This window comes from Silurus meridionalis, chromosome 17, assembly GCF_014805685.1.
Source record: "Silurus meridionalis isolate SWU-2019-XX chromosome 17, ASM1480568v1, whole genome shotgun sequence".
Taxonomy (NCBI): Eukaryota; Metazoa; Chordata; class Actinopteri; order Siluriformes; family Siluridae; genus Silurus; species Silurus meridionalis.
The window spans coordinates 57,597-71,583 of record NC_060900.1 but is presented as its reverse complement, the minus strand read 5'-3'; the positions used below and the strand labels follow the sequence as shown (position 1 = coordinate 71,583).

At 41.3% G+C, this 13,987-nt stretch overlaps 1 protein-coding gene across 3 annotated transcripts in view; it reads left to right on the top strand.

Annotated features, from left to right (window-relative positions):
* The window catches only part of hmcn2 (hemicentin 2), a 55,538-nt gene that overhangs the window by 10,588 nt on the left and 30,963 nt on the right, over positions 1–13,987 (top strand). For 2 of the 3 annotated variants that reach the window (XR_006928387.1, XM_046872325.1), the window contains exons 5-8: positions 9,135–9,306; positions 9,412–9,518; positions 13,153–13,273; positions 13,380–13,643. Coding sequence is in view for 2 of the 3 variants with exons in the window: in XM_046872325.1 (XP_046728281.1) it covers positions 9,135–9,306; positions 9,412–9,518; positions 13,153–13,273; positions 13,380–13,643 (664 nt within the window). In the remaining variant the exon portion in view is untranslated. Of the gene's footprint in view, positions 1–9,134; positions 9,307–9,411; positions 9,519–13,152; positions 13,274–13,379; positions 13,644–13,987 lie in introns of those variants that run through there. The other variant, XM_046872326.1, reaches the window with a different exon arrangement.

Genomic DNA, 13,987 nt, shown 5'->3' with positions numbered 1-13,987 from the left:
TCGCCTCTACCCACCCTCCACACACACACACACACACACACACACACACACACACACACACACACACACAAACACACACACACACCCCACCGGTGTTTAGCTCAAGTCGTCTCATCTCCAAGGAAAATACACTGAATAAAACTTTATTATATCTTTACATACTCTTTCTATTATGTTTTTATACAAGATTTGTTATTTAGAAATGTATTTTTCAATTTAATAACATGAAACATAAAAACGGGGTCATTTTGGGGGTTGGAACGGATTAATGCCATTTTAAGTATTTTCAATATCGAGAACTGATTTGATGTGCAAGCAAATTGAGATACGAGTTGTCCATGGAACGAATTAAACTCGTAGGTCAAGGTACCACTGTATTTCTCTGGAAGTTTTTCTCCCAAAGCCCTGCAGCTCAGAACACAGGTGAAGTGCATTTTTTCGTTTCTGTTCGGAAATTTCATTGGTCTAATGTCGCTCAGATTTTTGGCTTGAAGTTTGTGAACCCGGGAAAAATCCATATATTAGCCGTTGTTTAAGCCGCGGGGTTTAAAACGTGGGAAAAATGTAGCGGCTTATAGTCCGAAAAATACGGTAGTTGCCTGGGTGTAAATTTACTAATCCTAATACCTAGCCACAATCCTAATCCTCCCGCTGTCTGTAATATCACTGTTCATGATGTGATCAGACTAAATACAATTAATAAAGTGTAATGATCAGAGACACAGATAATGAAAGTGGAGTAGTAACTTTCTCATCGGTTTAGAAGTGTACATGATGTAACACTAACAGAGTTTCTTAGTTTTAATAACCTTTACATGCCTTTATAAATGAAACAGTAACTTGTTAAATGAATCCAGCTGTGAACTGCACATCTGGAGCTCTAGTTAAACCCACACAGTGACAGAGACGTGCTGAATGAATTACCACTGCTATGGTTCAGGTATTCAGTTCACTCTGGTTTACTACTTTACTTATTAGCTACACACACACACAGCATATATACACACACACACAGCATACGCACACACACACACACACACACACACACACACACACACACACACCAAACACACACCTCACATGCCCCCCACACACATGCACACACATACAACACACACACACACACACACACACACACACACACACACACACACACACACACCACACATACACACACACCACACATGCCCCCCCCCACACACACACACACTCTAAACACAAACCGCACATGCCCCCCCACACATGCACACATTACACTTACACACACACACACACACACACACACACACACACACACACACACCACTCATACTTTGGTTCAACCCTGGTTTAAGAGCCATGATCAGGGTGCTGTACAGTGAAATTGAGAGAGTGCTGAAGGTGAATGGTGGTTTATGTGCTCCTTTTAGAGTGTACAGAGGGATCAGACATGGCTGTTTACTGTCAGTAATGCTGTACACTCTAACTATTGAACCTCTTTTAATAAATCTAAGAAATCGTCTTTCTGGTTTTAATATTCCACATGCTAATGCTTCACCTCACCTGTCAGTGCACGCAGATGATGTGGCTTTAATGGTGGGATTCCAGTCTGATGTGAATGTTTTAATTGATGTTTTAAAACACTTTGAGTTTTTATCATCAGCGAAAGTTAACTGGGGAAAGAGTGAAGCAGTTTTAGTTTACCAGGTGGTTTTAAATACTGGGCTGTCTACCTGGGGAGTAATGAGTTTTTAAATAAAAACTAGGAAGGCACTGTAGAGCAGTGGTCCCCAACCCCCAGTGCCGGTCCACTGGTTAATTGGTACCGGGCCATACAGAAAGAATACATAATTACATTATTTCCTTATTATTAATTATCTGATTCTAAACAATGTTTTATTTTGGAAAATGACCGGATTTTCTCCTTCACATCTGTCTATGACTCACTCTTGATGCAGGTCATGATGCCTTGGTTACATGTCTTACCTCCATCCACTACCTTCTTAAAGGAGCTCTGGCCGCTAACACATAATACATTACTGCTAAATTCACACCCCCAAGTGAGCAAAATGAACAAAAAACAACACAGTGGATTCACGATTATTATTAGATTTAGAAAATACCAGTTTTTATGCTTGTATAATTTTATTTTGTTGTATTTATCCACCACACATTAAAGGCCGGTCTGTGAAAATATTATCCGACATTAAACCGGTCCGTGGTGCAAAAAAGTTTGGGGACCGCTGCTGTAGAGCACATCAGAGGCAGACTGAGCAGGTGGAAGCAGCTGGTTCCAAGGATGTCTTACAGAGGGCGAATGCTGATCATCAACAACCTGGCAGCATCGTCTCTCTGGCATAAACTGGCATGCGTGGATCCACCGCCAAACCTGCTAGCGAATATCCAGGCCCATCTCGACTTCCAGTTCATTCAGAGACTCCTAACTGGGCCCAGGAACCTGGTATGGAGAACAGCAGCCAGTGGACTTTTGCACACGGTGGGAGGACTGGGGCTGGACAGAACTTTATTTTTAAGAGACACAAGCATGCTGTATGTGTCTGGATTACTAGTTTTTTTACCTCCGATTTTTTTTAAATATGGACTTAAAAAACAGACTAAGGGACATGGAACACTACACTGGCTGCTATAGGAGCCCCTGGAAGTTGCCTGGACATCTCTGGTGTGACCACCTCCACACTCTCCAGAGCTCTGATCTCCTTAAAGATCATCACACTCCGGGAGCTGGTGAACAAGTAGAGGACCTGGCCCTGGCCCTAACCCTAAACCTGACCCTAATTCTAACTCTAACCTTAATCCTAGCCCTAACCCTAATCCTGACCGTAACCCCTAATAAAAAAACAAACAAACTAAGGGATGTGGAAAATCTGCACTGGCTGCTGGAGGAGCCACTGGGCAGCACGTATAGGATTCCAGTCCCTGCACATCGCTAACCAGCTCCTACACCACTGGAGGTCCATATTAACAGCTGAGGTGCATGTTAAGCTGAAGGACTATGAAATCAGTGAGAGCGGTCCTGCAGAGGAGGAACTCTTGCCCCAGCTGGACATCGCTCCTGACCTCATGTGAGCGCCCCCTCCTGGAGTCCAGGGGTGAAAGGGAGATGAACTTCGGGACAGTGTCTGGAAAGCTGCTTTACAGGGCCTGTGTTGAGGTTTTAAATAAGAAGTAACTGAGTGTGAGGGTGGACCCCCAGTGGAAATATGTTCTTGGTTTTAATGATGATATTAAACCGGAGTGAAGACACTGAACAAACTACCGTTAATCAAAAAAGCTGCCGAGTTCCAGTGGAGGATTTTACACTGCATCATCTCTGTGAATTTGTTTATCTGTATTTAAACCCTGATGTTCTACAGGACGGTCCGTTCTGTTCACAGAGAGAAACTGTTTTTCACGCTTTTACTCACTGCTCCAGGTTACAGCCACTGTTTGTGCTTTTAAAACGTATTTTAAGTTCCTTTAAAGTGAATTTTACTCTCAAGTGTTTTATTCTTGGTTTTTAAATACATCAGGAGAAACAATTTTTTTGCCGACTGATTCATTTTATTTTGGGGCAGGAGAAAATGTCCACATACCTGTGCAGGAAGAACAAAGTGACACAAAATGTAGACTGTGAGACCATCAGAATCTTCTCCCATCTGATAAAATCAAGGATTGTGGCTGTAGAGCCCTGCTAAATTAGGGTCTTATAATTATTTAGTTTGTATTTTCTTTTACACTAAAGAGTTAAAACTTGTTACTTTCAAACAGACGAGATATAACTAAGAAAAAAACTGTTATAAAAAATGTTGTTTAACTAATAAGGTGGTTTCTGACTGACCTCGAAAGGTCAGAGGTCAGAGTGCAGGGAGGAGGTGTGTGTGTGTTTGAGAGGACACGAGGAGTGAATTCCACGGTGCAGGTGTAAATCCTGACAGGTTTAGGGAGAATGAACAGATAAGAGACTGCAGTAAAATAATGCTGAATGAACTCTCTGTAGAAACTGTAAGTGTGAGAGAGACTGCACTTAGCACGCACGTTCACGCGAAGGACCAAAGATGACGCAGTTCTTTAAATCCCAGTACCACGTAAGCTTTACGTGATTTATACAGTTTGTAAAGTTACAGAAGATAAACTAACATAAAGTGTATTAAGTGTACAATCGATGCGGAACGATTTACAACGTGAATAATCATTTAATGTGAGTGAGAAACAGAGGAAGTCAAGGCCGCACAATTCTTCAGGAGAAACCGAGGCCATGCGCTGGTTTTAACCACATCTTTCCCTCGTTTACATCGTCGGATGGAGGATTCGCACAGTGTTTGTTCGTGGATAAACACCAGGAAAAAAAACGTATCGACTGATCGGATAATCGTGTTTTTCATGTGGCTGCTTTATTCTCGAGTTTCACTGTTTCTTTGGATGTCGTGAGTATCAACTGTACACATTCGACAGATACTTCAGTCCCAGCTGGTGATTTTTCCTTTGTGTGGTTTTGTTTTGGGTTTTTTTTTTTCTTTTTTTTTTTTTTTACATTTGTTTGAGTTAATGAAGGTTTGTTTATTGTTTATACAGGATAATCTCCTGTTATGTAATTTGAGATTTATTTTGGAGTGTGGTACAAATGCCTTTACTGTTGTGTGATTATAATTAATGATTTTTTAAATGAAAATTGAACATTGAAAAGAAACACTGAAGTCTACATTTAGATGTGCCTTTCACGTGTAAAGACATCTGATGTCTTTATCAGTAGAAGATTGTTTGATGGCCGCCAAACTTCACGTCATGATCACGTCTGTAAAACTAAGAGTTGAGAAAAAAGATGACACTATCATTTTTAGCTCTGCATCTATGAGATGTTTTATTTGTGGAGAATTAGTGCATGTTAGCAAAACAAACTTGCCTGAATCGCGCTGATAAAGATTTGACTGTTAATGTTGAGGCTAATGATGTAGCGAAGGACCCTGATACTGCCGGGGACGCGGCATGGGTTGCGGTGTCGTCTGACTCAGGCAGTGGTCCGGTCGACGTAGCTGGAGTGGCCGAGGCTGTTCAGCCTGAGGTGAGCGCCGAACAGGTGCCTCCTGACTCACCTGAACACAGAAAGCAGAAGGGCTCTGCTGTAACTGAGACTATAACAGGCATCGATTAAGCAATTGATCAGACTCAAGAAGACACTTTTACAAGAGGTGGTGGACTCAAAATTACAGAAGGAGGATTTTGATAAGGATTAAGAGGATTTGTGTGCTGAAGATAATGTGGTGGCTGCAGAGCATATGGCTGAAGGTAGGACAAAATTAAAATTCAATCCAACAGATTAACAGTTTTCTTGACAACACGAAAGGCTTCGTAAACCCATTATTCAATCGTTTTTTCTGGATTGAAAAGCCATTTTAGATATCTTGTTCTGTAGCTATGATAAGGGCTGCCCTTAATGAGCTTGATAGACCTTGATAGATTGTCCTACCTTCCTACCTTTAGTTAGTTTAGTTTATTTGATTATGTAATGAAAAGCAGGCCAGTATCATCTCTCTTCCAGAGACCCATACAGATTTGGATAACTGAGTGTATTGGCTGAGTAAAATGGAAGGGACAGGTCATATTAAGTCATGGTTCTAATGTAAGTGAAGGTGTTGCGATTTTTCTCAGCCCTGAATATAAGGAACAACCAGTGGGAGTTTTTGAGTAAATACCGTGTCGAATGCTGCGTGTTGTTATTACAGTCTACACTTCTTAATGTCTACACCCCCAATGATGGCTCAGAACAAATTGATTTCTTCAGATAGTTATAGCTGTTTTAAGTGATGTTTCCCAGGATAGGATGATTGTTCTGGCTGGAGATTTTGATTGCGTTATAGATCATACGCTAGACAGAAACCTGAAGAACCCCACAGTCAATCAGCAGATGTAGTTAAAACTTTAATAAATGATCATCACCTTGTAGATGTTTGAAGAGAAACTTACCCTTAAACTAAACAGTATACCAGGGTTAAAGTTAATTCTAATCTGGTATCTGGATCCAGGCTTGATAGAATCTACATGCAAAAAAACTACAGCGCTAATTTCTTTAATACAGTGGAACCCGGTTATGTCGATGTCATAGGGGGTTGCCAAAAAGCATCGAGGTAACCGATGATCGAGATAAACGAAAATCAAAATTGCGGCAGTATATTAACGTGCTTAAAATTTCTTTATGTACATGATGTGCGTTAATAAATGAGAATGTGCATGCACGTGTTTTTGAAGGGGTTTTTTACACAACAGCGTTGCCGCGATTTGTTTGATGAAGGCATGCTATAAAAATACATACAGTACATGTTTATCTGTCAGGAATCCACCTGCCATGCCCACTTCAGCGCCCCCTTCAGCGTGGCAGGTGTTTTCTCGGCCGCTTTCTCTGAAGCTCCCGGCTTCAATCGCGCACATATGGTGCTCATTTAGCATCATCACCAGCTCCTATTCAAACTTCCACACTCTCACTGTCCGTTATTGTTGGTATATGTTGGTTCACGGCGGTCGTTGTTATCGCTCATGCGTATCCCGGTACGTGCCTTCCCACCGGCACTCTCTCAACGGCTGCGATTTTCTTTCCAAAGCTGCGCCACGCCCCTACTAACACTACTAACACTAGCACTAGCTAACAGCAGAGATTCACCAGTATACAATACAACACCTGTAGCATCTGTAAGGCTTGATTTTTCCGCCACTTCCGCAAGTTCTTCTGCGGCTGCACCGAGATAACCGACGTTAAATGGCAAATTTTTCCCCCCTTGTGCTCGAGATATTAGGGTTCGGCGAACTTAAAAAAAGTCGACATAACCGATAAAAAATGCTTAGAAAAAAGAGAGAATTTGGCGGTTCCACTTCAAAAACGTCGACTTAATAGGGTTGTCGAGGTAACCGAGGGCGAGATAAGCGGATTCCACTGTAGTTGTATTTCTCCTACTCCTTTATCTGATCATCTTTGCATGTCTAAAGTTTCACTGCACAGAGAACTGTTTAATCTAGAGAAGACAATTATAAAATAAAATCTTTGTCATTTGAAACCTCCAGATGGAAGAGAACTGGCAATCTGTGTCTTTGCTTGATGTTGATTATAAGATATTTTCCAACTAACAGGATTAGATTAAATTACAGTAAAGTGATATTTCAACAATTTGCTGTTTTAGTAACGGGGAAGCAACAGTCAAACTCACTGCATATGCTGATGATGTCACAGTGATAATAAGGTCAGATGAAGATGTAAGAACCCTGGTATCATCCTATGAGGTTTATCAGAAGGCCACTTCCTCTCGAATAAACTGGCAGAAGAGTGTAACCTTTTTGCTGGGTAATTGGGAAGATGGCGGCCTCTCAAGACTTTCTTCTTGGAGCTTTGGGGGGGTTTAAAATTGTGGGAATGTTTTGGGACTAGATCACTACATGCTAAAAAACTGGAAAGGTGTATTTGACAAAGTCTCTGGCTGTCTTCAGAGGGGGCTGTGGATTTTTTCCCAGTTGTCATATAGAGGAAAAATGCTTAGAATGAATAACCTAGCAGCAATCTTATGTTATGGCATCATGGCATCGAGTAAATTTACTCGATCCACCAAACATTTTATTGCGTTTACAGAAGGCTTTTATCGATCTTTTTCTTGGATGGTGATCACTGGCTTCCTCCTTATTTGCCAGTTAATGAAGGAGGCGAAGGACTGATTAATCTGAAAGCCAAAGTTAATCACTGAGATTAAAAGTCTTTCAGAGTTACTCTAGTCTAAATATACACCTTGGGTATCATGTGGCCTGGCATTGCTCTGAACCTTTGGTGGGTTTTCTCTTGACAGGCTTTTGTTTTTGATGTCCTTTTAAAATGAATCCTTTATACATACTACTTTATACCTATATGAACTTTTATACCTCTGTTTTAGATTCTTGAACTGTATTTAATAAGACCAGAAAAGAGTATGGCTATTTTGGTCTGAATGAGCCTTTGTTCAATAATTCTTTTCTAGGTAAAAATTATTAAATTATTATATTATAAAATATTATTAATTATATTATATATTATATTATATTCAGAAAAAATTAATTGATAAGGTTTTGGCCAAAGTTGTACATTTTATTGATACTGCCTCAAGAAAATGGATATCACCAGAGGAAATCTGTGATTGGGTAGGGTTTATATCAGAGAGGATAGCAGAGTATTTTATAGATAGTTTGAAGACTGCTTTTCCCATTCAGTCACATGGGTTGCTGTTGAGGATGTTGGATGTTGTTGGGGTTGATGGAGTTGATGTTAAGGATAATGGGGTTGATGTTTGAGGATAATGTTGGGTTTGATGTTGAGGATATTGGGGTTGATGATAAGGATGATGTTGAGTTTGAGGATGATGTTGAGGTTGGGGTAATGTTAAGGATGATGTTGGGGTTGATGTTCAGGATGATGGGGTTGATGTTGATAATGTTGAGGATGTTGTTGAGGTTGATGTTCAGGATGATGTTGGGGTTGATGTTGAGGTTAGTGTTAGGGTTGATGTTCAGATTGATGTTGAGGATGATGGGGTTGCTGTTGAGGATGTAGAGGATGTTGTTGAGGTTGATGTTCAGGATGATGTTGGGGTTGATGTTGAGGTTAGTGTTGGGGTTGATGTTCAGATTGATGTTGAGGATGAAGGGTTGCGGTTGAGGTTGATGTTCAGGATGATGTTGGGGTTGATGTTGAGGATGATGTTGAGGTTAGTGTTGCGGTTGATGTTGAGGATAATGTTGAGGTTAGTGTTAGGATTGATGTTCAGGATAATGTTGGGGTTGTTTTGAGGATGATGTTAAGGTTAGTGTTGGGGTTGATGTTCAGATTGATGTTGAGGATGATTGGGTTGATTTTGAGGATAATGTTGAGGATGTTGTTGAGGTTGATGTTGAGGATGATGGGGTTGGTGTTGATGTTGCGGTTAATGTTGAGGTTGATGTTGAGATTGAGGATGATGAGGTTGAGATTGATGTTGGGGTTGATATTGAGGTTGATGTTGAGGTTGATGTTGGTGTTGAGGTTAAGGTTGATGGTGACTTTGGGGGATCTGTTATTACATCAGGTGTTATTAAATTTGTGTCTCAGGGTGTTTCTGAGATAAAATACTGTAAATACAGCAGAGTGACACAACTCACTGATATCTTCTCAGGTTCTGAAATGGGTTGAGGAGACTGTACAGGCTATGAAGGTCCATTTGCTCTCTTCGGATCATGAGCTTAGGCAGGAGACTCGCTGGGAGTTGCCCTTTGACCCTAGCCTAAAGGAGGTGACCGTGTCTCTGAGTGGTCCATCACCTCGCATCGAGCTCAAAGATCCTCTTGGTAAGTGATCTGATTTATAATTCTGTGTGTGTGTGTGTGTGTGTGTGTGTGTGTGTGTGTGTGTGTGTGTGTGTGTCAGTCACTGATTCAATTTTGGTGTTTTAGGTCACATTGTTGGTGAGAGGCAGGGCCTGAGAGAGCTTTTGAACATCCCAAACTCTGTTCTAGTGGTGAACCTGAAGAACCCACATCCTGGACTATGGACCCTAAAGGTAGTTTGTGTTTCAGCATCAGTGCATCAAGTGAACTCATCATATTTAATTAATCTCATTATGACATTGTAAATACAACATTTTGTGCACCGCTACCATCACACCCATATGTGTTTGAAAATCTCATTCCAGATGTATTTCATCTTTATGTTATAATAAACCCTATTCTTTTAGGAAGGCTTTCCACTAGATTTTAGAACATAGCTGTGCACCTGGCACACCCCTGATTTTCAGATCAGTGTTAAGGAGGATAGGGCTCTGCAGTACACTGGAGTTCTTCTACTCCAACTTTGACATACTCGCATACCGTAATTTCCGGTCTATTAAACGCACCCATATATAAGCCGCACTCACTGAATTTGACAAAGATGTTTATTTTGAACATAAATACGCCGCACCTGTCTATAAGTCTATAAGCCGCACCTAACCCTAACCCTAACCCTAACCCTAACCCACCTGTCTACACTGAAACTAATGAACTTTACACAGGCTTTAATGAAAGACAGTGTCTGTTACACGGGTTGTTTCTAAACAGTAGCCTACCAAGAAAGTCATTGTTCACTGTCTTCCTCCTTCCTTTCACAACTATTTCTCTCGAGAGTTTATCTTTTGGCATCGTCGTGCGTTTAAAAATCACCATCGGTGAATCTTTTCTCCCGATGCCGTGCAGCTCAGAACACAGTGAAGTGTGTGTTTCATGCCCGGTTGTTTTCAGCGTGACGAATGATTCACATTTCCTGTAGACAGTCCGAGTGAGCGGCAGATCAAACGTCAGAGGAACATCATCCATATTTATGATGTGCTGCGACCCGATTCAGTGGGAGCGCATCTGATTTAATATAAAGAGTTTCATTGGTTCACCTGAACCCGTTCTGCAATTTCATTGGTCTAATGTTCTAGGGCTCAGTTTTTTGGCATGAAGTTTGTGAAACCGGGAAAAACCCTGGAAAAATCCATAAATTAGCAGGTTCATTGTTTAAGCCACGTTTAAAGAGTGGGAAAAAAGTAGCGGCTTATAGTCCGGAAAATTCAGTACTCACATATAGTATGGAATGTGAGCTGTACTGAGGAAACTGCAAAGCACTGATCTCCCAAACCTGTATATTTTAAATGTTCGCTGAATGCAGTATCATAACAGAGACTGCTCCCTGAGGTCACAGAATGTTTATTCCCTTACCATCTGGAAAGAGGTACACAACCATCAGGTCACAACCAAACAGACAAAAGTGGATCTTCTTTTCCAAAGCTGTAGCTGCCATCACATCCCCATCTTCCTGCTTTATAAGGTCACTTTATTTAATGTGCAGTATAAACCTCTCAGAAGACACTTCAGTAAACAAGTCATACACACTATTTTTTACAGTGTACAGCTGCATCTCAATGAATTAGAATGTTGTGAAAAAGTTCATTTATTTCAGTAATTCAACTCAAATTGTGAAACTTGTGTATTAAATACATTTAGTGAACTCAGACTGAAGTAGTTTCTCAAATGAGAAAACTTCATAAGACCAATCAAAAAAACATTTTGAGTGAATTGTTGGTCTTCTGGAAAGTCTGTTTATTTACTGTATCTGTACTCAATATTCGGTTGTGGCTCCTTTTGCTTAAATTACTGCCTCAATTGGGCATGGCATGGAGGAGATCAGATTGTGGCATGGAGGTGATCAGACTGTGGCATGGAGGAGATCAGACTGTGGCATAGAGGAGATCAGACTATGGCACTGCTGAGGTGGTATATAAGCCCAGGTTTCTTTGACAGTGGCCTTCAGCTCATCTGCATGTTTTGGTCACTTGTTTCTAATTTTCCTCTTCACAATATGCCAGAGATTCTGGTGAGCTTGCTCCAGTCAAGCACACCAACACCATGGTCATTTAACCAGCTTTTTGGTGCTTTTGGCAGTGTGGGCAGGTGCCAAATCCTGCTGAAGAATGAAATCAGCATATCCATAAAGCTGGTCAGCAGAGGAAAGCATAAAGTGCTCTAAAACATCCTGGTAAACGGGTGCAGTGACTTTGGTTTTCAGAAAACACAGTGGACCAACACCAGCAGATGACATTGGACCCCAAATCATCACAGACTGTGGAAACTTACCGCTGGACTTAAAGCAAAATGGGCCGTGAGCTTCTCCACCCTTCCTCCAGGCTCTAGGACCTTTTCCAAATGAAATACAAAACTTGCTCTCATCTGAAAGGAGGATTTTGGACCACTGGGCCCCAGTCCAGTTCTTCTTCTCTTTAGGCTTAACAAGAGGAATACACTGGTAACATTTGGTACACTGTAGCCAAATTCCCTCACACGTCTGTGTGTGGTGGCTCTTTATGCCATGACCCAGGCCTCAGTCCGTTCCTTGTGAAGTTCACTCAGATTCTAAATGGATTTTGCTTGTCAAGCCTCTCGAGGCTGCGGTTCTCTCGGTTGTTGTGCATCTTTTTCTTCCACAATTTTTCCTTCCACTCAACTTTCTGTGAACATGCTCGGACAGCACTCTGTGATCAGCAGCTTTTTTGGTGATGAATGTTTGCAGCTTCCTCTCCTAATAAAGGGGGTCAGTGGTTGTCTTCTGGACAACGTCAGATCAGCAGTTTCCCCCATGATTGTGTCGCCAAACTGAGACCATTTTGAAGCCCCAGGAACCTTTGCAGGTGTTTTGAGTTGATTAGCTGATTGGCATGTCACCATATTCTAATTTATTGAGATGTGAATTGGTGGGTTTTTGTTAAATGTGAACCAAAATCATCACAATTAAAAGAACCAAGGACTTAAATGACTTCAGTCTGTGTGCATTGAATTTATTTAATACACCAGTTTCACAATTTGAGTTGAATCACTGAAATAAATCAACTTTTTCCACATTCTATTTTATTGAGATGCACCTGTAAATTCTGAATTCTTTTTTAAATTATTTATTTCATTTCCTTTCAGAATTGTATGTTCAAATGCCTTTGTTGCTGTCTGAGAGTTGGCAAACTAAAATCCATAGTATTGCATTCAATGACAATAAAGTACTTCACACGCCACATCTTTATGGTACTGTGTTTGTGTCCCGGATCAGAATCATCCTGGGAGTGAGAATTCCAGTGAAGGGAAACTGTAATGTTACAGATGTGTTTTATACACTTGTTTATACACAGATGTGTTTTAGACTCCGTATAAACAGTTTGGGTTTGATGGTCAGGGGTTTGAAGGTCAGTGGTTTGATGTTTAGCGGTTTGAAGGTCAGTGGTTTGATGTATAGTGGTTTGAAGGTCAGGGGTTTGATGTTTAGCGGTTTGAAGGTCAGTGGTTTGATGTTTAGCGGTTTGAAGGTCAGTGGGTTGATGTTTAGTGGTTTGAAGGTCAGGGGTTTGATGTTTAGTGGTTTGAAGGTCAGTGGTTTAATGTTTAGCAGTTTGATGGTCAGGGGTTTGATGTTTAGCGGTTTAAAGGTCAGTGGTTTGATGTTTAGCGGTTTAAAGGTCAGTGGTTTAATGTTTAGCAGTTTGAAGGTCAGTGGTTTGATGTTTAGCGGTTTGATGGTCAGGCGTTTGATGGTCAGGGGTTTGAAGGTCAGTGGTTTGATGGTGCACATACATTATACTCTAAACACAGAAATACCTTCACACCTGATTTGTAAGGAGTGTTATGGTTGTATAGGTAATGTGTAGTGGGCGACACACACTCCGAGTAACTGGAGTCAGTAACCTGGACTTCAGAGCCGGTTTTTCCACTTCACCTGTTCCTGAATTCAGCAGGACCAGAGAACGACCCACCAAAGGTAAAAGATCATCAGAAAGGAAAATTATTCTGTGGGTGTGTTTCATTTCCAACATAACTTTGGTGTGTGTGTGTGTGTGTGTGTGTGTTTGTTTTTGGTTCCTCAGGTTTTCCTGTGCATGTACTTTTGAAATGTTCAGGTCTGAGCTCTCCTGGTGTTCTGAGTAGTATGGTGTTAGTGTCCAAGCGTGGTGAGGATCTGCTCAGTGTTTCACTTCCTGTTCCTGTGGATGGAGGAGTGAGTGGATTGTGGAATGTGCCGGAGATGAAAACTCCATCTGAAGGCTTCTTTATTAAAGTTAAGGGAAAAGATGGAGGTGGATTTGACTTTCATCGACTCTCCAGTGTTTTATACACCAACATTATTCCAGGTAATTGCTAGCGTTCCGCTCCTCCTCTCTTTTCCTCTCCTCCTATTCTCCTCTCTTCTCCTTTTCTCCTGTCTTCTCTTCTCCTCCTCTTCTCCTTTCTTCACCTCTTTTCTGCTCCTCTCTTCTCCTCTTCTTCTCCTCTTATCTCCTCTCCTCTCTTCTTCTCTTTTCTCCTCCTCTTCTCTACTCATCCTCTTCTCTCCTCCTCCTCTCTTCCTCTCCTCTCCTTTAAATAGGATGTCAACCCTTTCTTCCTTCTGTCCCTTTTTTCTGTTGTTTTTCATGATCAGTCACTCCTGTGGTGGAGATGCCGTCTGTGCTGAGTGGTGTGTTGATGCAGAGTG